Consider the following 23,092-nt stretch of genomic DNA (forward strand, 5'->3'; position numbering starts at 1 on the left):
AGATGTGAGATGTTGCGAGAGTTCACTGGGTTTTTTGTAGTCTCGTGACCAGACGTTCGGAGCTTGAATCGGATGCGAAAAACCGGGGGCATCCGAGCTCCTGAACGTCTGGTGGCTTTACCCCCGTGACTCCCCGCTCGGTGACCTGTGGTCACATATCGATCCCATTTGAGGCAGTCTGAACAAGTCGGAGGGCGACTCCAGTGTGCGATGTGGCGGCCTGCTGTTGTAGTTACACCTTGCGAAACCTCCTGTACTGGACACAATGATCTCCTGGATTATCATGTCTGGCTTGCTCTAATATACTCTACATGGCTATCGTTACTCTCTGACTACTGTCCCACGAAGAAGAACATGCCCGCTCATATGCCGTCCTGGAAGCCGCCAGAGAAGCCGCCAAAGCCTCGCGTGGATACAACTCGGAGGCCACACAGCAAAGGCTTGAAGAGACCTTCCGACAGCGCATGGGAGGGAAGGTGCCACACCAGTGGCAGGCGGATGTCTCAGAGGCGCTGTTGGTGGGATTAGACTGGGTGCACGAGGATCTGTAAGCGCCCATGGAGCGGACTACTGTGTACTGCCTATATGAGAGATAGACAGATTGAGTATGGAGGATGTGTAGCAAAGGCTTGTAGATGTCATAGAGACGTACCAGTTAGAGGAGTGTCGACAAAGAGCGGAGTAGGCTCAGCGCGACTCGAAGATAGCGGGGAGATAAGCAGGCAGACGCGCACGAAGGACAAGAGGCAGGGAGGTCACACCGGTCACCGAGCGGGGAGTCACGGGGGTAAAGCCACCAGACGTTCAGGAGCTCGGATGCCCCCGGTTTTTCGCATCCGATTCAAGCTCCGAACGTCTGGTCACGAGACTAGGTTTTTTGCGCTAACTTCGAGTATGATCAGTAGCTGGGAGTAAGTGATCAGATGCGCTATCGATGGTCTAGGCTCGGACAACTTGACGCCAGAAGAAGCCACCCACTTGGACTTGAATTTCCGCATACCGGGATCTGACCAGTCAACCCCCTGTCACTTGAATCTGCACAAGATGTGTCTTATATAGGCTTTGTACGGGGAGACAAAAGAGACGAAAGGGAGTCGACACAGAATCGCGATTCTGGAGGCAACATTTTGCACCCTGACCACCCCGAATGCGAAGCACACACACCGCGTCCTAATACCTCCTCAGTCAGCGCTTACACATATCCAAACGTGCATTTAATAGCTCAATTGAATACAGGACAACACAGAGCGTAGGTAAACACCATCACGGAGCGTACCCCCGGACGGGCTGTGCAATAGCACCGAGGTCCGCATGCTGCCTCCGGGGGACCGCAAACGTGAAGTCTTCACCAGGTCGGTCAGCCCGTTTCACCGTGATATACACGCCCTCCGGAACGCTCCACTTCTCTTCGCCCTCTGGAAAGCTCCCCGGAGCAAAGCCCATGTCCGTCTCCCAGGAAGCGAGCGGACCCGCGACATTGAAAGCGCCTGGGATGTTCGCCGCCGCCGGCCAGAGCGAGTATCCCTTTGGGAGGTTGACGGGTACTTGGCGATGGCTGTCGTACAAGTCGAGACAGTACTGGGCGAAACGGTCCATGCCGCCGTCCCACATGCGAATCAGGTAGCAGGAGTTGGGTATACGAACGGTGAACAGGGACGAGTCGCCTGGCAGCGGCTTCATCTAGAGTCGTGTGGATGTCAGTTATGGACGTGGCAGACTTGCCCGAAAACTCAAGTCATGCGCACCCCGATTGCCCGGACGCCCGATTCTCTCATCAGTCGCTGTTGCTCGTTGTTCTTGTCGTAACGCTCGATAAATTGTTGCATATTGCCGTCATTGGCTTCGGGGTGGCAAAACTTGATCATCTTGTGACGATCCTCCTTTGGCATGGGCTTCAAGCCTCGCAGCAAGTCAAGTATATACTCGTCGGCCTTGCAGAACGTTTGCAGTGCTGGCTGGACTCCAGTTGCACGTGATTGCTGTGACGAACTTGTTGGAGTACGAGTCTAAGAGGCTGTGATCAACGTTACCATGATGGAACGGAACCCTGCGGTCACTTCTCACCAGCGATCTGCGAGGCATGAGGACAGGAGGTTGGGAGGGTGGCGGGGCAGACGCAGATGGTGGATGGGGTTCAGAATAGGCGCCCGTGTGGGTGTCCCGTGGATTCGTAAGCTGGATGTCGGCACGTCCTGTCGGGAACATATGAATGAGAGGTTCAGGGGGTAGTCTCGCGTGAATGGGCACAGCGCTGTTCTTGATGGTGGAGAGTTGCCTGATATAGTCGGTGAGATCCTCTATCATCAAACGGTATTCTAGGATTCGCTTGGAGGCGGCTGCTCGTAGTTGCGCGGGGGGCAGCCCGGAGAGTAGTGCTAGATCGCTTTCGGGAAGGGGTGCTGGTCTCGTCTTATGCTTAGTCTGGTTGGCCATTGTCTAGGTTCGGGAGGAGGGTTAACGGCTTCCATAACCTAGAGATGTGAAACAGCGCCTTGGCTCACTGTGGTATTGGAAGCGTGTGCTCCGAGTACTGCGCTTTGCATAATTCCGTGGATGTATAGGTCCTGTTATACTCGAAGAGCGTCATAGGCTACCTGAAGGGGGGAAGGTACATATAGTTCGAGGGAGATATTTCTGCGTCGACAGACAAGTGTTCAGCCTTGTCTTGCACCTGAGAAAACTTGGTCATCGCATGCCAAGAGCCGGAGGCGTTCAGTAAGGACGTGACAGTGACAATGTGACATCAAGGGATAAACGCCGAAGAAAAATCGGCTTGTCCACGGAATATATCGTTAAATGAGAGTGAGCGAGCTGCAATAGCATGTTATCGACGGTGTTCCCTCAGTGGGCGGTCAGCCTCCCCTGTTTGGTAGATGAAGCGTGCATGGTCGGATTCCCGTATGTTGAGATTAAAGTCTAAGCTGGCGTGACTTCTGCTGGCGCCATCTACAACACCCAGGGCGCCATATTTATAGAATACACCGTGTGCGTACACACATACACATCTACAACGCGCAAGGAGCGCCACCCCGAACTCACACACTCTGAACAATCTGCGCGCTACCCTTCTCAAGAGCCGTCCGTAGACTACGAGGGTAAAGTTCTCAGTCAAAAGACGCAGCGCAAAGGAAGTCGCGGTGCGTCGCGTACCTGTAATCATCACCGTTCTGCGTAATGTAGCGAACCCACGGGAGAGCCTGGTAGCCGCTTTTCTCGACGATCTTCAGGTATCGCACCTGGATGCCGGAGACGGTGAAGTACGGGATCTCAAATTTGACGGTAATGGGGGCACGCTTGTCCAGCGATTCATGTTCTAGAACGGACAGCGCGCCCAGGATGAGATGCAAGACAGTGCGGCATGACTATCACGTACCCCCGCGTACGGAAGGGAGACCGAAATGTGCGCGCATGAGGAACTCGCGACCACCTCCCAGTTGCTTGATTTTCCATACGAACGCGGACTTGTCTGGTACGTAGGATACGCTACCCGTTGATGCCTGGACGAGAGGAGCGTATATGAGTTTTCCTGAGGGGAGCGAAAGAGTGGAAGGAGACGTACCCTGAACTTGGGGGTATCTGCATCATCTGGGACAGGTACGTAGATCTCCACATTGTTCGCCGTACTTCTCCGCTTGAACTGCGCCTTGACCTTCACCATGTACTCGATCCTGCTCCCCTTGTGGTGCTCTACTGCGGCCTCGACCCACACCAGCGGCTTGACCGGCGTGGAGAGACGGTACGACATGAGCTCGAACTCGCCGTCGGGCGGGATGAACGAGATGGTGCGGTCGTTCTCGAATCTTGAGAGACGCACACATTGGTGGAACTTGACGTCCTCCATCTCGATCGCCTTGCCCCGCGCGTTGCGGCCCGTGCTCTCAAACATAACCTTGTCGTTCAGGCCGAGGCGGAGTTCAGGCATGCCTGAGAGGTAGCACTTCATTTTCACAGCGCCGAGGATTTCGGAGCGAACGACGTTGCCGTTCGCGTTCACCTACGGAGGGGATAGCGTGAGCACAGTGAGCGTAACCTGCGCGCCCATAACGGAAAAGTGACCGGGAGAGCCGAATGGCCATGACAACTGGACTGCTTCAGTGGTGGGGTTGTGCACGAGGGGAAGGCGCAGATACCAGCAGTAGCAGGTACTCACCAGCAGGTTGACGCTCTCAATGACATCCAGGAAGACCTCATTCTTCCGGTAGCGTATACCCTCGGATCGCCATGACACAGCATTCGTGACAGCGATTGGTGGCCGTACTTGTACTTCGAGCTTGTACGACTCCTGGGTGATATATCTGTACACCAGTGTTCACACCGGCGCGTGAGCAGCATAAGGGAGTAGACGCACTCTTGGAGAATCTTGCTCTCCGTTGTTTGGGGGTAACCGAAATCCATCATCTCATCCATGAGCTCGTAGATGATGACAAAGTTGTCCCGGATGGACTCCTCTTCAAGCTCCTTGAAGTACTCGACCAGGACAGAGACCAGACGGTGGAGGAAGAGGATGATCTCGGCGGCATTCGTGTTCCGTTTTGACAGTGCGAGGACTGCAAGTATTCACTCAACCCTCGAACAACTGCACGAGATGTCAACGCACTCACGATAGAGGTTGGAATGGCGGATGTGCATGTAATTGACACCCTCCCTGGTGAAACATGGTGTCACTTGTTGTCCCTCTTCTTCAAGATCAAGGACTATTGGCAAGAAGCGTTCAATATAGGAGGGCGGTACATCATCGCGGTAGGAACGCTGAATGAGAGGTTTCCCCTTGAGGTCGAGGATGGCAATGAGACTGGCCATAGCGTGCTGAAAGGCGTCCGGGATATGTGCGAGTCCAGGAGGTCAGGAAGGCGCCTTTGACAGTATCGGCGTCGACGTCAGATAGCTTCGTTTGCAGTCCGCCGAGTCCGAGAGCAATTAATGGAGAGACAGAGCAGGCGAAGGGAGACACAGACGGATAGGATGATGACGGGAAAAGCAACGCGGTCAATGGGCGTCTACGCGCCCAAAGGGGGCTCGCGCCGGGGTGTGGCTATCGCGCCCCGCCCTTGCTCCTCCCGCCATGTCCGGCACTTGCGAGATAGTATGTCGCTTACAGTTCTTTCTTTCAGCTGCTTACGACCTTGATACAGCATCATGATGCCACGGCGAATGCGCTGACGGTGTTCATGTGTATCGGCATCACAATATCCTACTTGCCGCAGGTGTGCGAGCCACTGGCTTCTGGGATGAACGAATTGCTGAATTTTGTTCCGGCAGCACTGGCGTATCATCTCGGCCAAGTCATCGGAAGGCTTCAGCCCATGGTTTCTTCTCTTGGGCAGCACATCTTCGGCTTCGGCCATGCTGAACATGTGAGCCTCCTCGTACTGTCCTTGAGGCCGCTTGACGGACGAGCGGCGGAACAGTTTCGTCATGCAATGGGGTCTCGTCAGGTGCTGTCGTGAACTTGTGAGTACTCTTCTGCCTTGATCAGCTTGTCTCACTCCTTCACTACGTTTCATAGCCTTTCGGCAGCTGCATCGAGTCTATTGCCGGAGCTCTCCAACTCGTCCTTGTCTGGATCCTCTTTGTGTTGATGTGAGTTGCACAATATTATAGTCACAGCGGATATCTCATCAAACGCAGTCTGGTGCTCTATATGATATACTACCCGCCGCACCTCAAGTATGTCGAGCTAGACGTCGACCTCCCCAACGATCTCCCGCCACAGCACATCAAGACCCCTGTCAAGCGCGAAGGCTGGAAGCTCTCCATAACACTCACATGGGCTGTCTGTATCCATATGTGAGACACTACCCGTCTAATGCCTCCCTATCAGACCGTTGACCCCATTGTCCGTCAACCCAGCGCACTCATCACCTTCGTCACGTTCCTCCTCCTCTCAACGAACCCCACCCCAGATGAGACTCACCGCTCACGCCAACTCGAGCTCTGGGCGACCTTCCTCGGAGTATCCTCAGCGCTCCTCGCCGCCCTGCAGTACGCGCCCCAGATCGCGCACACGTGGGGTCTCAAGCTTGTTGGGGCGCTCAGCATCCCGATGATGTTCATCCAGACCCCCGGCGCCATCCTCATGGTGCTCAGCATCGCCCTCCGCCCGGGCACGAACTGGACGAGTGAGTTCTTCGTTACTCATGCCCTTCACTTTGTCTCTTCTCCCTTCCCGTCCCTCCTCGTCGCGCGCTCGACCGTTCGACTGCTCTGACACCCCATTCGCAGCGTGGATCTCGTATGCTGTCGCGGGCGTCATGCAGGGCATCCTCCTCGTCATGTGCATCATCTTCCGCGCGCGCCAGCACACGCTCGGCATCGATGACTTCGGTCGCCCGCTCACTCCGCCCCCGTCCTATCCCGCGTCGCAGGAAGCCGAGGCCCCGGCGGGGACTCCCGCCGTCGAGGCTGCAGTTGGGGATGCGGTGCATGCGGACGTCAGAAGCACGCATGGCGTGGACCTCGTCGGGGAGGTGGGGGAGGAGACGCCGTTGTTGCGGGAGGGCGCGAGTGGGAAGCGAAGAATGGGGTGGTGGGCGTGGCTAGGCCGGTGACGTGGGACGGCGAGAGATACCCCCGGTTGCTTTGCTATATTCATTCTATTGTGATGGGTATTGGATATTATATCGAACACCTTCTAATGCCAGCATTAACGTCTGGTTCGAGAAATCATGTCCTCCTCGACAGGGTATGAGACTACACGACGAAGGTGGCAGTTCTCTAGAGGTGCCATCGGATAACCTCGGGACTCCGCAATGTGGAGCCTGCCTGAACACGATTCCTCCCCGTTCTGCGACCAACGCATGTACTCTTCGCTTGCAGCTTGGCAACCAGTATGTATGATACTCCTTGAACGCATGGCGATCGCCCATAGATAGGATTTCCTTGAAGGGAACTAGTAGTGTTACTCTACGTACAAAGCGAATGCACAAGAAACCCAGCAGCACCGGGGCCCTGGAATCAAAGAGCCAAAGAGCCGAATTACTCAACGCCCCTCATCAACCTTCATGCTCCGACTCTTCGGCATCATCGCCTGGAAACACGAGCTGAGCCCCGAAGGTGGACCCAGGGACGCCTCCGGGCGCATCCGATCGGAACGCGAGATCGCTGGTGGACATCGAACGAGATGAACCGGAGAGCTTCTGTTTGACCTCCTGCAGGTTGATGAGGAACCTCGAGGTGAGGATGGCTGTCAGCCTAGAGGGGCACCTCTGTGAGCCTTTGACGGCGCTGTCGCGGTGATAGGCACCTGGACGCTACGTACGGTTCCTCGAAGTCGGGTATGACGCTCGTCGCGGTGAACGCGGCAGGAGCAACCTAACCAAAGTGAGAAACAGGCCGATCGTTCACAAAGGATGCCTACCGATCCAACGGTGAAGGCGATGTGGAGGATGTTCAGGATCAGCAGCGTCCTGTCGTCTGCGTGTGAGTCACTTCACTTGGGGAACCGGGGACGTTCCGACTCTGTAGAGTACATACGCGAAATAGATGGTACCTGTGGCAGCGACGCGTAGTAATTGGTGAGCCCCACGTCAAACGAGATGAAGTGGACTGCGAACCGTCTCGGAGAAGGGTGCCCGCGAAGGTTCGTTTGTTCTGGCCACCTGCCTCCGAACGCCGGTGCACTTTGAGGGTCTCCTGCGTTCGGGACCAGGTCACACAGAGCACCAGTACGTCAGCAGCGACGAGAGACAGCCGCGTGGCCACTGTCACTGTGAACATCGCGATGTTGGCAGGAGTCGTGCGGGAAATCACGGGTCCAGTGAGGTGGGGACCTACGTCTGCAGTTGAGGGGTTAGATGCGGAGCCGCGGAGATTGTGGGGAACTGAATGAATACCTCGTGCTCAGACTCTTTGTCAGTGTCGTCAAGGAGATGAACGCATGTCCAGGACCCTCAACGTAGTGCATGAAATGCAGGTTGGCCTTGGGACAGACGGTCGGTTAGAAAGCTGCTGATAGAAGGAGGCATCACGTAACACGTACGATCATGTTCATGACGAGGGGCACCACAGAGAGAGCGAAAACGACGGCTGCAACAAATGTTCGGTACCGTCCTTGACACAGAGCATGCGTCCTGAGCGCAGAGAAAGCTGTGCATGGAGAACGTTAATAAACTGTCCAGAGGCTGCAATGATTTGCGTACCGGCCCAGGGGAGGTATTGCATGGCGCTGGTCACATAGTAAACGATGTTCGCGGCAACGCGGCTGAGGAGGCGTCAGAACGTGTGGCTTCCTCTTCAAGCGGAGCATCATGTGTACCTCTAAGAACAGGACTGTCAGCGTTGTACGAGCGGGTACGGCGGGATGTGGCATACATTGAATTTCTTAGGTTGCGGGGCGAATCCTAGGATCTGCGCGACGAGGGTGAAGTATCGGTTCACGAGGAACAGAGATACGGCGCCGTTGACCCGGCCTGGCAGCCAGAACAGCGTGACCTCGCTGTCGATGGTCACCAGACAATCGTAGAGGAAGAGCGCTAGGAATTCATGTGAGTCACCAGTGGCGAGTAACCTGGGGTATCAGCTAGAGAGTTGCTTGACTCCGGAACGTACTCAAAGCGGCGAGCTCGCAGTTTGTGTTGAAGCGGAGAACACTAGGCTCAAACTTCAGGATGCAAAACACGATAGGAGTTTGGGAAAAATACCTGGCCTCGGTCACGATGGCTTGCGCCTCCAAATAGTTAGACATACTGAGTGACTTTGACCGTGATGCTTGAGGAGTACAGGAGGTGACCCAGTACTGTGACGGTCGAGATGCGGGGTTCTGCAGAAGGTCTCCTTGGCAGGGGGCTTGCTCATGTACTCTGCATGGCCGACCGTGCATCACGAAGCTGTTTGTCGTCCAAGGCTACGAGCATCATCCCATCTGTTGTTTGAGATAGATTCTGCAAGACCACGCTGGCGCGGCGTTGCGCAGGCCGGGAGAAGCGCGCTACGCAACCTCGACCGCAGTATATGGGAGTCCCATACCTCCATACAGCCAGAATGGCGGTGCCGGAAGTGAAGGATGGGATACCGCTCGCGAAGCGACCGCCCTTGCGACCGACACTTCGACGATGGCTGTGCTAAGATATGCCCTACCTGAGTGAGATCTCAGTTGAGTTGGCCCCTTCCTTGTGACATACGTGCGTCGAGATAGAGACCACGGCGGGGTTTGCAACCCTTGTTATATGCTGCCCCGTCGAGGTCGTCACGTACATAGGTGACCGAGATTGGCACGATCTTGCACCGGCATGCGGTTGGATGAGCATTGACAGAGGCTAGCCACTGCGAGCGTAGTGTCAATAATTATAGGGACGCACACTCGAACGTGAAAAGTCAATAGGAGCCGTCCATGTCTGTGAAAGAGGCCGTATGATCGACGCGAACCCACGTACAGGTTCCGCGTCGTTCAGGGCGTCGCAGAATCGCACCCGCTGCTGGGAGACTGCTGATCTGGCAAACATTACCTATCCTTGGACAGGGCCAATCTTTGCAGTATCGCTGCGCAAGCCGGGCAGAAGGTCGGCAGACTCGGGTAGTGCGACGAGCCGCCCTGCGGGATGGATGTCAGTTAGTATCATCGGGAACTTGCTTCTGGGAATGCGATCGCCTACAGAGCGTATACGTCCGATGACAGCGTGCGCACCGCAGCTTCCACTGTAGATGCACGTAGAGAAGAGCAGGGCGGTGTGTAACTGAGATGGAGCGAATCTTGTTACAGTCGTCTGCACTATGTCAAACCGCAGTCGTTCGCGCGTGAGCGATGCTTTGTGTTCGGGACAACATGCATCCTCCGGGGTGGACGCCCCAGGGCGCCAGTGACCTAGCGCGTGGCAAACATGCGCAGTCTAGCTCGATGCGCGCGAACGACTGCAGAGCGATATGCAAACGACTGTAAGAGTCGCACGAAGGCGAGAGTGAATTGGAGGAGAGGAGCGCGCTCGAACATGGATGATCCCAATCGGGAGGGAAACACCGCCACATCTCTAGATCTCACTTATCGCACGAGCCGGCGCGGTTTGCATGCGTCACGGAAGCTTGTGGCTGTTATATGTGCGCGGAATGCGCGATACTGTATATGAACCGCCTCCTGTCCTCGTCAGTCGACTTCTTGGACGGCCCAGGCACATCGCATCTGTTGTAAGCTTTTTGAAGAGGGGGATTGAAGAACTGACGGACTCGTGCCAGACCATCCCTGCAATGCCAGACATTGCATACGCCTATGCATCGGACCGCCCGGTTTGACGTGCCGCTAGCGCAAGCTTCACCGCCGGGATATCGAAGATGTCTGATGCGTTCCAAGAGGCGTGCTATCCCCCATCCGGCCTCGTTCGGAGAGGGATCGCGTCTTGAGCGCTCGAGCTGCCGTGCTCCAGGCCAGCGGACTGACGAGGAGCTCGGAATAGAAGACGGAACGGTGTCGCCGTGCTCGGACGCATATGACCAAACTCGGGGAAAGGTTATCCTTGTGTCGAACAGAGGCTTTGCGATCGGAAACATGAGCGGTCAGGTACATGTCGTTGTAGGTCGCAAAACCGCCGAAGCTCTCTTTGCCAGCCTTGTGAGCGCTGCAGGTCCGGCGTCGATGGTGGTGCTTCTCGAGACGAGGGGATTACCGCAGTCTGTGGTCCCGGTCAGCTGCAGTGATGCGACGGCACGCGGTGGGTGCAGAAGTAGTAGTCCTCGTCTTCCCCGTACCAAGGGGAGTCGCCCCGAGCGGTAGTTGCAAATCCTTATCGAAGCCCCGCGAGTCAGCTAGCGAGCAGTGGCCGCGGCTGCATGAGATGAATGGCTTGGGCCCGAAGGAGACTAGTGACTCGGGGGAGGTCTATGTAAGATACGTCGCGGTGGTACCTGGAGAACAAGCTGGCAGCTAGGCTAGGTTGGTTGGCAGCTTTCTTCATATATGACATGTCTGACAGATCACGACATATGTGGTGGCAGGCGCTGGAGTGACGCGCTGAGGGAAATGTTGAACCGCGGAGGACGTCCGGAACGAGCAGCAGCCACAGGCAGCCTTGGATGTACATCAGATTCATTCAGATGGCAATGGGTTCGCCTTGCGGGCGGCCTTTGATAACCTCCACGACCAATGGCTGATGCTCGTTATCGCCTCCTCTTCTATAAGACCAGGCGGCATCGAACCCAGGCATGTTCGGCTTGTGCGGCGGCCCCTTCCCCCCCCCCGCCTCGCCTTCAAAACCGGCTCCGTCCACATCGCTCTCTCCTCCCTCTGTTTTCCACAGCCGCCTCTCTTTCTCTCGCTCGTTTCCCACTCCTAGACGCATACACTATCTGCAACATCGGTAGACCCCTTGCTCACCACCTGGACAGCCCATGCAGTCTCCTTTCCTCCCATCTGCATCCGGTGACAATGTGAGTGCTCACTCTCCTTCTCAGACATTTTTCCTCGCGTGCAAACGTGGTGTGTGGTCCATGTATGCGCCCTCCAAGTTCGTACACGCACACGCCCATGTCTCATCTCTCCAGCCCCCGATGGTCTCGGAGGACCGACTCTATCGTCTGCAGCACGCTCGTTCAACGTGTTCGGTCCAGCATGGCGCAATCATGCCTATCCGGACGCGTTTCCGAGCGGACTGTAAGCGCAATACCCTCCATGGCCCCTGCTGCAGCCCGAGGCTTATCGTCGCACATAAGTAAATATCGGGCTCGCGGGGGGCTTCACCCCGGGCGCATCTATGCGCACCCCTCGTCGGGTTCGTTGCCAGGTGTCTCCGCGTTTCGCTCATGTGGAGACGAAGCAAACCTTTGCCCGTCGTATCTCCGAGCCGCCAGCACCGCTTCTGTACCCACTTTCTGTGCGCATACGCCGCCACTTCGGGGTGCACGCTCGTTCGCGCCGTCGTTCCTTCGGGCGGCAGTGTCATGTCCGGCTATCATCTTGATTTCATCTTGATCGGTCCAGTTCCTCGAACCTCTCGGGACGGCGACCATCGCGGCATGCACTGCGAGGCAGAACGGATTGTGGAGCAGCATGCGAAGCCCACAGGTTGGGGCAGGTCTGCGCTCCTGGTCTGCTCTGACAATAGTGCTTGAACGGCAGTCGTGTAGCGGACAGCGACCAGGTGAGAAGCGGCGCTGTGCTTCCCGACAGACGCTGCAAGCCATCATGCAACTTGGTCGTGCATCATGGTCGTTCCAACAATCTAGACTGTCAGGGCATCGCACATGAGAACGTTTAGAACCCACGACGTTTCATCTCGCCGGGATCCCTGTCATAACGCTGCCTGCGATCCCCCGCACCCGCCTTCCACCTTTTTTCTCTCCCCACAATGCACCTGCCTCGCACCTGCACGGTGTAACGATATTGACGTCCTATCCTTCGCGTATTGACTCTAACCTGCGCTTCCCAGGCTTCCGCAAGCCCTAGCCCAATGCTCGCCGCCCCTTCCCCCACTCGGTCGCCCGCCCGCCCGCCTTCCGCGGAGCACAGGCTCTCGATCCCGGACCGCCCGCCGCTAGCCGTGCGCAGGCACAGCACCCTGTCCCCCCTGACCTCCTCGCGCCCGCTCCGCTCGTCTCCGCTCGCTGGCCCGTCCATCGCGCTCGCACACGACGGCACCCTCAAGGTCGGCGCGGCAAGTGCGCCGCCGACCCCGGGCGGAGGAGGGCGGCACCTCTCGCCTCTTGCAGAGCTCGTCGACGCGGCCCCCGAGGCGATTGCTGCGCCTGGGGGCGGGGAGGACGTCAGGGCGCAGAAGCAGCGCCGGCGGCGCACCCTGAGTGCTGTCTTCTCCAAGCTCAGCTTCCCCTCCGCCTCCAATAGCTCGAGCACCGTCGATGAGCGGCGACCTGCCGCTTTTGCGGGAGTCTCGCGGCCACGGACGCGTGCAAAGTCGGCGAGCGCGCACGACGCCCCGCCTGTGCCGCCTATGCCTACGTGGGCGCAGAACACGACAACCATGCCGGCACGCGCATCCGGGCCCTCTCACCACGCCGCCGCGCCGTCCCCGTCCTCATCGCGCTCGCATACTCTGCCTCGCACGAATCCTCCCCCGGCGAGCCCACCGTCCTCGCGCCCAACCTCCCCCACTCCGTCTGCCCGCTCAACCGCCTCGCGCAGGAGCACGATCCACGGCCACGCGGACCTGCGCGCGCGCGCAGGCTCGCCCCCCACCGCGGTGCGCGCCCCGCCCTCGACGTCGCGCAACCCCGAAGAGAACTGGCTCACGCAGGCCGCCCCGCCGCGGTTCTCGCGCCTCGGGCTCAAGGCGCAGGGCGTCGTCCTGCCCGTCTCCGCGCGCGAGGCGCGCCGCCGGTCGACGATCTCGACGTCGGAGCGGGGCGCGCGCTCGCTCGACGCGCTGAGCGCGCCCGCGCCCGCGCATACGCGCGCGTCCTCTCCGCGCTCGAGTGTGGCGTCCGGCACGTACGGGAGGGCGCAGCAGAGGCCCGCGACGTCCCCCTCGGCGTCGGCGTCGTCGTCGCGCCTCCCCTCGCGCGCTGCCTCGCTCGCGTCCGCGTCCGCGTCCTCGAGCCGCGTCTCGGTCGCCGAGCGGGACTGCGTGACGCCCCCGCTCACGATGAGCTCTGCGACGTCCGCGTCGTCCGTGTCGTTCGCCGACCCGCCCGTTGTTGCCTCGGACGAGCTCGGCTTCCTCCCCGGCGGCGCGAGCGGGGTCCAGATCCAGCTCAACGACGTGCCCGTGCCCGAGGAGGCGTACTACGACTATGTGGGCAACGGCAGCGCGAAGGGGAGGGGGAAGGCGAAGGGAAAAGAGCGCGCGGTCGCGGTCGACGTCAGCTCCGTCGCGTCCGCGGGCTCGATCGGGTCCATCGTGTCGCAGGCGTCGTACGGGTCGTACGCGAGCGGGTATAGCGGGTACTCTGCCTCTGTGGGCTCCCCCGGGACGCGCGGGTCGTCCATCGTGGATCTGGCGTACGGCCACGGGCAGGGCGCGCTGTCTCGGGGGACGGGTGTGGGTGCGAGACATGAGCGCGCGGCGACGGCCCCTGCGGAGGTGCAGGGCGGGGGAGGAGCGAAGGAGCTGAAGAGGAGGTCGACGATCGGGAGAGTGTGGAAGCAGGTCGTGAGGAGCGTCGGCGGGCGTCGCTAGGACGCACGAGGCTCCTCGTCTGCGCGGCGCTGGACAGCAGGTTCGGGACGCTGCTACGACTAGGTGCAGGTTGGCGCGCATGCCGTATATCCGGGCCTTTGTGACCCGCCACGGTCTTTTCTTGGACGTAGATCTTTAACTTTTAGGCTGAGGGCTGAAGCGGCTCCTTCAAGTGTATCCATTCGCTTTGTATCGGTCCCTACTACAGGGCCATAGTTCTAGCTGTTGTGCACTGTCCCCTGTTTGTAGTTGTGTGCTAGTGCCGCATTCGCTGTTGGTCTTAGACACAGATACCTGTACCGTACCCGCTGTCCATGCACAGGCGCACAGATATTGGTAGTGAAATATAAGCATTACTTGACAGCTCTGGCTATTGCGGTGCCTTCCCATGCGAGTATTAGCAGCGACGACACTTGCTACAGGGATTTGGCGAGATCTCAGGCGAAGAACTGCTTGAGAACCTTGCCGAAGATTGGGATCCCTGCCGACATCGTCTCCTCCGACCCGGCGAACGTGAGGCGGAGGAAGTTCGACCGCTGGCATGTAGAACCGTTGGTCAGACATGTATAAGAGGACCAAGCTGGTCGGGTAAGGGCACTCACGTCGTCGATAGACTCGCTGTCAAACGTCCCGTCGGTGGGCAGCACGAAGATGCTCGCTGGACAGACCAAAACGCCGCCTGCGACGCATGCGTCGAAGAGCTCGTCCATCAACGCCTTGGCATTTGTGCGCGCGACGGCCTTCGGCCTGCCCAACGCATCGCTTTGGGGGAGGGGCTCAGGGTCTATCTTCTGGAACCGCGGGTGCCGCTCGACGAGGACCCGCACCCAGAAGAACATGCCGGCCTCCGGCACGTCCGCTGTCGCGAAGCCGGTGCTCTGGACGTCCCGCTCGAACAGAGCGAGAAAGTGGTCGCGGCGCCGCTGGTAGTCGAGACGGAGGCTGCGGACCCACTTGTCGAAGCCGGAGAGCTGCCAGCCGGTAGGGCCGAAGAGCTGCGCGATGAGGACCTGCGGGAAGCCGGAAGGGTTTTGGGTCGAGAAGTCGATGAGGTTGATGAGGTGGGGGACCAGTTGCGGAGCAGTAGTGATGTAGCCTAGGCGGAGGCCCGGCGCGAGGACCTTGGAGAAACTGCGAGGAGTTAGACCATGAACATTGTATATTGAGAAGATTGAGTACCTGTCGATGCGGATCACACGGCCGTCCACATCAAGGGAGAGGAACGAGGTGGGGAACGCCTTGGTGGACTCAGAAACGGAAGACTGGGTGTTGGGTGCATCGTACTGCAGGAAGTAGTATGGGTCTACCATACGAGTGTCCGATCAATCAAAGGCGCCAAGAGGCAAGAGATGAAGGGACTTGCCGTCTTCTATGATAATGAAGTCGAAGTTCTGCGCCAGTTCGTATATACGCTTGCGACGCTCTGCATTGAGCGTAGAGCCCGTTGGGTTTTGTCCGCATCTACGCAAAAGAAGACTAAGGAGGACGCCAACCACATGACAGCAAGCAACTGTTGTATACTGACGGTGTCGAGTACAGGACGTGCGGCCGTCTGCCGCGTTTTATGTCCCATTCGGACAAGATCCGCTCCAGTTCCTCAGGGATGATGCCGCCTGAGTCGATCCTCACGGGGACCCACTTTATCCCATGCGCATCTGCCGCAAGCGGCATTGGACCGAACGTGAACTCGTCTGCGAGAAAGTAGTCCCCTGGTGCTCCTAGCATGCGGAATACCTTCGTGATGGCGTCGGCATTGCCCAGTGTCATCGTTGCGACGTGGGCTGGGGCCACATGATAGACCTTGTTGATCTCGGTGATGGCGTCCAAGGCTTGCTGGAGGCCGGCACCGTGACCGTACGCCAGGGACGCTCGAAGGAGAGGGCCGGAGTCTTCGTCTATGACTGATGCGAGGGTTTGTGTCGGCGCAGATGGACCGAGGGTGCGCCATGTAGATACCGGATCGTCTGACGATGACACCGAGGCAATCTCGATATTGATCCGCCGCACTGGGTACAGGCTGAAATGAGGGTCGCCTGTACAAACGATGACATTCAATCTGTGGATGATGTCCCAGAGGCTAGTTACTGACCGTTTGCGAGGGATACGAGATGAGGATTTTGCTGTGCGACTCGAATGAGGTCCTTCAATGGGTTGACCCTACGTGCGAGGGTTTCTGGAGCAAGATGGTGCGTGAGATCGATGAATCGAGGTGTTCCCATAACGCTTCGAAAGTGAAGAGCTCGTGGATTGTTGTGTGAACAACAGAGGTGAAGGTGGAAGCACGTATGGATGTTGTTCCTACGATCTAAATACCTCCCTCAGACGCCGAGAGTTGACTCACGACCACCTCGGTTACCCATGCGAGCGCACAGTAAGCAGCAATGCGAGAAGCGATCCACGTGAGATTTCCATCCTCCGATTGCCTTCCTGTTCTCGATTACGCCAGTATATTGTGTTCCAACACTCACCAAGTCGAGTCATCAACGAGCGCTTGACGGTGAGAAGGCACCACTGGAGACCGTGTCGATGCAAGGGAACCACCCACCGCCGGTGCCGGACCGCGACCTTCCGCCTGGGACGACCTTGCGAGATCAGAGTTGAGGGTGACCAGTGCATGAGCGGTTCGCACGGAACGAAAAGGACGTACCACAAACCGCTCTGGACGTAGGAAGTTTAGTGCTTGTGTATAGATGCCTATGACATAGAGACAAGCTGCAAGAATGCGACCGGATGACTCCTTGGCGATCGTGTCGATGAGCAGCAACAGGTCGTCCAATATCCGGTCTTTTCAGGTCTTGCCGCTCGCATTTGCCTGGCATGGAACAATTCCCTCACCCTCGATCACTGTCTTGCACGTCTGGGTTCATTGTATATAAAGACAGCGAATGCTAATCAATCAAATTCCTGTCGGTGGACCTTCGCACATTTGTTCAGGAAGGACTTCATGGATAAGCTTCGAATGGGACCGTCAGCGCGTATGTCGGGGACTCATTCCAAGAAGGCAAGCACATACCACTGTCAATCGTCGACTTTAGAGCCAGTGTTCGTGCGCGAACGCGCTGTCACTCGAATGCAAAAGCAGGATAAGGAGCGATAGTAACGATTGAATGAAGACTCAATATGTATACACACTGGCAAGAAGACGGCGACAAGAAAGGACAGGATTTGCATGCGTCATCAGCATCCTACTCACGTTCAAAACTTCAGCTGCAGCGGCTGCCACTTTTGGTCGAATCTCAGCAACCCGCGCACGCTGAGTACCGGCAAACGCGCTTCGACGGCATCCTTGCCAGCCTCAAGATGGGTCATGTCGCTGCATACGTTGCAGACGTTGATAGCTCCAAGCGACAGCAGTACGCTCAGCGTTTGGTCCATAGCGGCCCATGACTCCAGAGGTACCTCCTTCACGAACTCCTCATGTAGGTGCATAAGGATGTTCAAAGTCCGGAGGTGCGCAAAGGCGTGCGGATCGAGATGGCCGAGAAGGCTAACGGCAAGAAGCACTGAATGTATCTTCGTATCTACGGTCAGCGTAGTGATCGTGGGAGGGTGGCGGGGTATAAGGGTGAGCACGGCCGGGGTGACCGCCACTTCCTCTACGTCTGGTAGAAACGAGTTGAGTGTCAATGGTTAGGGAGGAAGGAAGAGACACGGACCTTCTGTGCGCCACCTGTAGAAGATGACGTGCAGGTGCTTCAAGCAAGAGAGCTGGACGAGACACTGATTGAGCTTCGTGACTTGTCCCAGACGATAGAGCGTGTAGGTATAGTGCTCTGGGTTACTGTGCGTCACCAGCCAAGGTATGAGGGTCAGTGGCGAGGTTGAGTATGCCTCCGTGATCTTCAGCGTTTGTAGTGACCGCGGGGGCACAACATCTTCCTGCGACAAGGCTTCGCTGCCAAAGAGGGAGGACAATCTGCCGCAACGAAGGTGGCGGACGGCGGGATGGTCACGCAAGATGGCGTAGAAGTCCGCGTTACAGGAGAACCAGCAGTCGAAGAGTGAGAGTGTATGCAGTTGAGGAAAATTGGGTGCGAGCATTGCGACTACGCTTTGGTCGACCGGCACGTCCTTGAGCGTGAGACGGAGAACGTTCGGCATTCGAGGGGAGAGGACGAGCATGAAGACACGTAGAAGGACTGGGGCTTCTTCATTGGCGAGGAGACTTCGCAAGCGACCGAGGGTGGAATTCAAGGAACCCATGGGCAGTTCAAGCGTCAGATCACGAACATACTGGGTGAGGTGAGGCGAGTCTCCTGCAAAGATGGTGGTTGCACGGACAAAGTTCTCTTGGGTGATTTTGACTTTCTGGAACAGGTGGTAACGAGCGGACGGGACGAGCGCGTGGCAAACGAGGGAGCAATTGCGGAGGGCTTCGTTATCATCATGTAGGTAATCGAGGATGTGGTCGAGAAGCTCGGGTGGGAGGGTAGCGGCCTGTTGATTGAGTGACACAGGGGCAAGGTGGGGTCGATATGGTCGCCTACCCAGGCGAGCTGCTGCTTTCAACGTCTCAGACACGGAGAAACGAACGTTGGTGGGTTTCCGCTTGTCAGATATTTTGAAGCCGAACTCTTTGCTGATGATCTTCAATGATGTATCCATGTCAGTTGGCAAAGGCATGGGGAGCTAAGGCCCAACATATTTTGTCAGAACAGATCCCACACCGTGGCTGCGTGACTCACTTGGATAGCAATCGCACAGGATGGCAACCGTTTGTGCCGCTGGTCACTTTTTTGCTCTATGAAAATCCCGGTCCATAGAAATATGTACAACTCTGAGTCCGGGCGGAGAAAAGGCGGTCACTGGCTTTGCGAAAAGGACCCTGATGATGGAAGCACAAGAGATGGGCAGCGTCGTGGCGTTAGGTTGAACATGCCACGTCCGATCCGGAAAGCTATCGGCGCCAAATGGGCCGAATACGGGATCCGCTGTGACAGCTACGCCGACCTTCGACTCTATACTACGCCTGTCCTCCGTGCTACTTGCGTTTCCACCTCAAATGCGATCTATAACACAGGTAGACACCCAGGAAGAAGCGCAAAAAATTACGACCACCGCAAGACTCGAACTTGCAACCTTTTGGTTCCCATGACCCGAGAGTACGCGAGGCAATCGAAGCCAAACGCGCTACCATTGCGCCAGGTAGCCATAGTTACGCACCCATAAAGCCTTATTAAGTCATCATATTGTGTCAGGTATGTAAGCTGTCTCTACTAAGTACGCTATAGGTGTACAACGGCGTCTGGCTGCGATCCTCCAACGACCGTCGCATTCGTTGACGAAAGAGTTTGCGTGCTCACACACTTCTTGTGACCCCAGTGATGGCCGACCAGCTACTCGAAAATGATGGCCATGCATCGACACATCTAACTCTGATAAATCTCAATACTCACATTCTTCAGTAAAACTGGCTTAGGTGCGTCCTGTCATTTGGTGCTCCGGGAACTGCTCTCGCTCAGAATGCCGCTCCCATTGTGTCAAGACAATATTGCCGGTTAGACTCAGCATCACGATGCGGGAGAGAACTCATCATAATGTTTGACGACCATATTGTCTTATCCGCTTTCCTCGGTCTTGGTCCTCCAGTAAGTGTAGAGTACTTGTCCGACCGCCTTGATGGGCTGATCTCTATCACATAGCAGATGGTGGGATTGACGCGTGGGCAGGCGTTGCTCGTCATTATGCTGAGGAAAGACCAGACGGGACCGACAGGCCCAAGCGCTGACGTAGTGCGCGGCCTTTGAACACCGAGTGCGACACTACAGCGGAGGTGCCGACATGAGCGAATGAATCACGAAGTACTCAGTAAGTCGGACCCGAGCTTGAGCGTGTAACCCCTGTGCAATCGGAGGAGTGCAAGAAGTCGGAAAGTACCTGTGCTGTACAGAGGCGGCATGTTCACATGTCTCATGATCTATGTGGGTTCTTCAACACGGTCCGGCGGTCAGATTCATTGTCGAGGCCCTTGCACAGCTGAATGAAATCGGCGCATTCTCCGTGTTTACAGCTCTGTGCAGGGTCTGTCATCTGGCTCATCTAGCCCAAGCCACACCTCGGTGCGAGCAGCGCATCATCAGCCTGCCCGAGAAACCCGCCGAAACATACGGCTCAGCGCTGCTACGATATGAAGTACAGCAGGTTGACTGGGCGGATGTCAATGGGAGCGAGTCGGTCAGTTGAACCGCAACCATATCCCAGGGCCACTGGCAGCCAGGCAGCCTGGATATCGAGTTTCAGCGAGATTCGTGTATTGTTCGTAAGTTATGCCGATGCGTACGGAAGGCCAAGGGCTCTCCGCTGATTCCGGTTGAGGTGTCTCCCCGCGATATGATGGTGGTGCTACAGGCGGTGCTACAGGTCCGCCTCGCTGACAAAGGGTGTCTCGGGTGTTGACGCTCCAGTCGCGCGTCATGACAGTCTCGCTCTTCTACATCATAGCCTCCAGCGCGAGCAGCTGCGCAGCCTCGGTAGTCCTATTGCGTGCCGGTGCTTGCGCTGTAACGGCGTAACAGGAGTAAGTTAGAATGTCTCCGTACGGATTCACAAAATTCTCCAAGTGAGGACTTGGATTTTCACTTGAGTGGGGACAATCTAATGTATGTGTAGATAGCCCCGGTGCTTGTGACCCCCAACCGTCGACAAGTTCATACGCTCTATGTGGTAGCGGGACTCTCTCTACGTTCTTCACATGGGCACATTGTATCGATTGACCATTTTGGACGACATCGCACCTATTGAGTGCCGCACACAAATAACCTGCACCCTGGGCACGTATGGAACACGCAAGTTAAAGATGCGCCGCCGAAGAACCCGATTTTGAATATCAAAGAAGCGGGCGCTCTGGACGCCGGTTTTGTTACGCAACAATGCGGTGCCTTTGCCGCCCCCGCTCAGGCTACACCTTACGGGCTTACAGCCTAAGGTGCACACAGGCAGCGCCCAATGGATCCGTCACTCTGCTCACAGTGCGCGACCAATCAGGGCTGCCACGAGGTACCCGAGCGGTGCGGGTATGCGCTGCCCTGACACGTCGTTTCGACGTGGTATAAAGGTCTCGGGGGCAGCACGGTGGTCCCTCAGCATTTCAGCTCTTTCCCGTTCTTCACACTTCTTTTCCGTCTCTTTGTTCTTGACTGTCTCCACTACCTACCCTTCATCTCTCCTCTGCCATGGTTGCGATCAAGGGTCTGATCGCCGCTGCCGCTGCCAGCTACTTGAGCTCGGGTTACAACACGGGCTCAGGATATAATTCTGGCTCTGGGTACAATGTCAGCTCCTATGACTGGACAATGAAGGGCCAGCCCACAACAGGTTATGCCTACTGCCCGATCGACAAGTTTGTCCCGTTGTTTCCCTCCGGTCAGAACACGCTTGTCGCGCCCTCCAACCCGAAGTTCCTCGGTCTCGCGTTTGGCACACAGAATTACACCTGCTCAAGCTCGAACAACTACACGTACGTCCCTCCTTATGCTTGTATGGGCGAGGCTTACCCGGATATTTTTCTTCCTTGTGTCTAGGAGCACCGGCGCCGTTGCAGAACTCATTGATGCATCCTGCCTGGCTTTTGTGCCGGAGTTTTCGACGATACAAGAAGACATGTACAATGTCTGGACGACCCTCATCCCGCAGCCAATCCAGTCGATCATCGATCTCCTCCACTTTCTTAACCCTCCTACGATTCTCGCCCAACACTTCTTCCAGACGAACCCCGTCACTGGCCAAGGCGTGAGTCCCGTCTGGGACTTCCGCTCGAATCCGCGCTTCAAGGGTAACAACGACGTGTTTGTCTTGGCCAAGGGTAAGGGATCTATCCCTGCGCCTACGGACCCCAAGAAGGATGTCGCTTGGTTGGACGTCGTGAACGTCCAGGGCAAGATCGCTGACGAGGTCTTCCGCTTTGATACTGTCGGTGGTCAGCCACCTGCTACGGTAAGTCTGAGCATGGTTATCTGTTTGCAGACGAGCGTCATAGTGACTGGTGTTTCGATAGTGCAAGTACGGGTATGACAAGGATATCTCTGTCAAGTATGTCTCGAAGTACAGTGAGTTGTCGGATATTTCGTTTGTCAGGCTACTTGACTCAATATACTCTGACAGTCTTCTACGGCGGTTCGATCAACTACTCTTGAGGGGCGTTGCATGCGTGATGCGTTCGGTTGTTTGTTGTGATGAAGGACGGTTACCCTCTTGCTTAATATCGCTGTATCAATTTTTTCCGCTTTCAAGTGTTTCGGACTCTTAGACATTCTGTTCAGTGCTTACCTGTACCCTAATACACCTAATATATACGCTCGTTGTTGTTGGTGTACTTAGAGCTCCCTAAATTTCTATGCCAGATGGCATGGATATCACCGATGAGAAAGAAGAGGCTTCAGAAGCGATGGACAAGGGTTGCGCTAGCGGAACGAACTGCGAGCATGAACAGCTAGGAGAATCATTGGCATAGTCAAGCAGCGAGCAAATAGAAGGTGGATGGGTTACGAGCTTGGATATGAGACGGAGGATATCTTTGAGGGTGGCTCTAGCCAGCTCTGACGCGTACGTGTACCGCGCAGATCGGGCCTACGAGGTAGGGACAATGCCGATATTTTAGAGTCCTCGTACCATCATTGGATGAATCGGCCGTCCAGACGGGCGACTTCTATTCAGTGTGAGTAGCGCTTTGCTTCACGTACAGACCACAAGATGGTCCGACAGGAGATCAGGGAATACAATGAGTATTGTGCGTAGAAGAACCATGCACAGAACAAGCGATTTGAGACTCTAAGTCCCCGGAATAACCCCAACCACGTCCGATGTGTCCTAGGACCATGAGTACTGGCTTGCATGCCGCTACGCAGGTATTGCGCAGCCACGATATGTTGGCTGGGACATTCGAGACATCCTAGGAAAGCGGTAATATGAGCCACAGAAAGGGTCTTCTGTCGTGAGCAACGACGGGAAAGAAGGGATCTACCGGATATGCACAATTAATCGGGAACGGGTCCGTCGTTATTGTCATCTAAGAAGGCCACTGAGCAGGCAGTTTCCGCGTA

At 56.7% G+C, this 23,092-nt stretch overlaps 10 protein-coding genes and 1 non-coding gene across 11 annotated transcripts; 4 read left to right on the top strand and 7 right to left on the bottom strand.

Moving 5' to 3' along the window:
• Positions 1-383: 383 nt before the first annotated feature.
• On the top strand, positions 384-551 carry DICSQDRAFT_64710 (uncharacterized protein; the record flags this gene model as incomplete). Its single annotated transcript, XM_007367542.1, has 1 exon — positions 384-551. A coding segment is annotated over one exon (168 nt), but the record flags the coding sequence as incomplete, so codon positions are not given.
• Positions 552-1,220: 669 nt separating this feature from the next.
• On the bottom strand, positions 1,221-1,911 carry DICSQDRAFT_156179 (uncharacterized protein). Its single transcript, XM_007367543.1, has 2 exons — positions 1,746-1,911; positions 1,221-1,680 (listed from the first exon to the last, which is right to left on the bottom strand). The coding sequence occupies exons 1-2, from the start codon at positions 1,887-1,889 to the stop codon at positions 1,264-1,266; spliced, it is 561 nt and encodes a 186-aa protein (XP_007367605.1). The 5' UTR covers positions 1,890-1,911; the 3' UTR covers positions 1,221-1,263.
• A 978-nt stretch (positions 1,912-2,889) lies between these two features.
• Positions 2,890-4,955, bottom strand: DICSQDRAFT_89043 (clathrin adaptor mu subunit). The gene is made up of 7 exons (XM_007367544.1): positions 4,602-4,955; positions 4,349-4,547; positions 4,151-4,295; positions 3,560-3,994; positions 3,374-3,497; positions 3,151-3,313; positions 2,890-3,087 (listed from the first exon to the last, which is right to left on the bottom strand). The coding sequence occupies exons 1-7, from the start codon at positions 4,798-4,800 to the stop codon at positions 3,036-3,038; spliced, it is 1,317 nt and encodes a 438-aa protein (XP_007367606.1). The 5' UTR covers positions 4,801-4,955; the 3' UTR covers positions 2,890-3,035.
• A 96-nt stretch (positions 4,956-5,051) lies between these two features.
• DICSQDRAFT_138398 (uncharacterized protein) lies at positions 5,052-6,639 on the top strand. Its single transcript, XM_007367545.1, has 8 exons — positions 5,052-5,083; positions 5,133-5,204; positions 5,260-5,354; positions 5,409-5,451; positions 5,507-5,580; positions 5,629-5,787; positions 5,851-6,119; positions 6,223-6,639. Exons 1-8 carry the CDS (start codon positions 5,063-5,065, stop codon positions 6,546-6,548), a joined length of 1,059 nt encoding a protein of 352 aa, XP_007367607.1. The 5' UTR covers positions 5,052-5,062; the 3' UTR covers positions 6,549-6,639.
• A 353-nt stretch (positions 6,640-6,992) lies between these two features.
• Positions 6,993-8,160, bottom strand: DICSQDRAFT_171847 (uncharacterized protein; the record flags this gene model as incomplete). The annotated part of the gene is made up of 9 exons (XM_007367546.1): positions 6,993-7,191; positions 7,259-7,311; positions 7,358-7,406; positions 7,474-7,489; positions 7,554-7,632; positions 7,708-7,775; positions 7,846-7,918; positions 7,979-8,085; positions 8,139-8,160. 9 exons carry the CDS (start codon positions 8,158-8,160, stop codon positions 6,993-6,995), a joined length of 666 nt encoding a protein of 221 aa, XP_007367608.1.
• Positions 8,161-8,244: 84 nt separating this feature from the next.
• On the bottom strand, positions 8,245-8,683 carry DICSQDRAFT_171848 (uncharacterized protein; the record flags this gene model as incomplete). The annotated part of the gene is made up of 3 exons (XM_007367547.1): positions 8,245-8,256; positions 8,311-8,471; positions 8,548-8,683. 3 exons carry the CDS (start codon positions 8,681-8,683, stop codon positions 8,245-8,247), a joined length of 309 nt encoding a protein of 102 aa, XP_007367609.1.
• Positions 8,684-9,220: 537 nt separating this feature from the next.
• On the top strand, positions 9,221-9,753 carry DICSQDRAFT_138400 (uncharacterized protein). The gene is made up of 2 exons (XM_007367548.1): positions 9,221-9,529; positions 9,591-9,753. The coding sequence occupies exons 1-2, from the start codon at positions 9,349-9,351 to the stop codon at positions 9,608-9,610; spliced, it is 201 nt and encodes a 66-aa protein (XP_007367610.1). The 5' UTR covers positions 9,221-9,348; the 3' UTR covers positions 9,611-9,753.
• A 1,871-nt stretch (positions 9,754-11,624) lies between these two features.
• DICSQDRAFT_181832 (L-tyrosine:2-oxoglutarate aminotransferase) lies at positions 11,625-16,273 on the bottom strand (the record flags this gene model as incomplete). The annotated part of the gene is made up of 6 exons (XM_007367549.1): positions 11,625-14,590; positions 14,657-15,185; positions 15,234-15,357; positions 15,418-15,515; positions 15,580-16,087; positions 16,144-16,273. The coding sequence occupies 6 exons, from the start codon at positions 16,271-16,273 to the stop codon at positions 14,492-14,494; spliced, it is 1,488 nt and encodes a 495-aa protein (XP_007367611.1). The 3' UTR covers positions 11,625-14,491.
• An 861-nt stretch (positions 16,274-17,134) lies between these two features.
• Positions 17,135-18,892, bottom strand: DICSQDRAFT_181833 (uncharacterized protein). The gene is made up of 3 exons (XM_007367550.1): positions 18,740-18,892; positions 17,711-18,683; positions 17,135-17,656 (listed from the first exon to the last, which is right to left on the bottom strand). Exons 2-3 carry the CDS (start codon positions 18,675-18,677, stop codon positions 17,250-17,252), a joined length of 1,374 nt encoding a protein of 457 aa, XP_007367612.1. The 5' UTR covers positions 18,678-18,683; positions 18,740-18,892; the 3' UTR covers positions 17,135-17,249.
• Positions 18,893-19,105: 213 nt separating this feature from the next.
• On the bottom strand, positions 19,106-19,205 carry DICSQDRAFT_t123. Its single transcript has one exon. It is a non-coding gene; the product is annotated as a tRNA-Arg (tRNA).
• A 2,141-nt stretch (positions 19,206-21,346) lies between these two features.
• Positions 21,347-22,186, top strand: DICSQDRAFT_64658 (uncharacterized protein; the record flags this gene model as incomplete). Its single annotated transcript, XM_007367551.1, has 4 exons — positions 21,347-21,510; positions 21,575-21,986; positions 22,048-22,099; positions 22,155-22,186. 4 exons carry the CDS (start codon positions 21,347-21,349, stop codon positions 22,184-22,186), a joined length of 660 nt encoding a protein of 219 aa, XP_007367613.1.
• Positions 22,187-23,092: the final 906 nt, after the last annotated feature.

Source organism: Dichomitus squalens, assembly GCF_000275845.1.
Source record: "Dichomitus squalens LYAD-421 SS1 unplaced genomic scaffold DICSQscaffold_26, whole genome shotgun sequence".
Lineage (NCBI taxonomy): Eukaryota > Fungi > Basidiomycota > Agaricomycetes > Polyporales > Polyporaceae > Dichomitus > Dichomitus squalens.

Bases quoted from the DNA above. Each gene is read 5' to 3' on its own strand.
- DICSQDRAFT_156179 (XM_007367543.1), bottom strand. From the start codon at position 1,889: ATGCCAAAGGAGGATCGTCACAAGATGATCAAGTTTTGCCACCCCGAA. The intron at 1,681-1,745 runs GTGCGCATGACT...ACACGACTCTAG, and splicing joins CGGGCGTCCGGGCAATCGGG to ATGAAGCCGCTGCCAGGCGA.
- DICSQDRAFT_89043 (XM_007367544.1), bottom strand. From the start codon at position 4,800: ATGGCCAGTCTCATTGCCATCCTCGACCTCAAGGGGAAACCTCTCATT. The intron at 4,296-4,348 runs GTGCGTCTACTC...ACTGGTGTACAG, and splicing joins GAGAGCAAGATTCTCCAAGA to ATATATCACCCAGGAGTCGT. The intron at 3,498-3,559 runs GTACGTCTCCTT...CCTCTCGTCCAG, and splicing joins CAGATACCCCCAAGTTCAGG to GCATCAACGGGTAGCGTATC.
- DICSQDRAFT_138398 (XM_007367545.1), top strand. From the start codon at position 5,063: ATGTCCGGCACTTGCGAGATA. The intron at 5,084-5,132 runs GTATGTCGCTTA...ACCTTGATACAG, and splicing joins TGTCCGGCACTTGCGAGATA to CATCATGATGCCACGGCGAA. The intron at 5,581-5,628 runs GTGAGTTGCACA...CATCAAACGCAG, and splicing joins TGGATCCTCTTTGTGTTGAT to TCTGGTGCTCTATATGATAT.
- DICSQDRAFT_138400 (XM_007367548.1), top strand. From the start codon at position 9,349: ATGATCGACGCGAACCCACGTACAGGTTCCGCGTCGTTCAGGGCGTCG. The intron at 9,530-9,590 runs CTGCGGGATGGA...GCGATCGCCTAC, and splicing joins GGGTAGTGCGACGAGCCGCC to AGAGCGTATACGTCCGATGA.
- DICSQDRAFT_181833 (XM_007367550.1), bottom strand. From the start codon at position 18,677: ATGCCTTTGCCAACTGACATGGATACATCATTGAAGATCATCAGCAAA. The intron at 17,657-17,710 runs GTCCGTGTCTCT...CGTTTCTACCAG, and splicing joins CTACAGGTGGCGCACAGAAG to ACGTAGAGGAAGTGGCGGTC.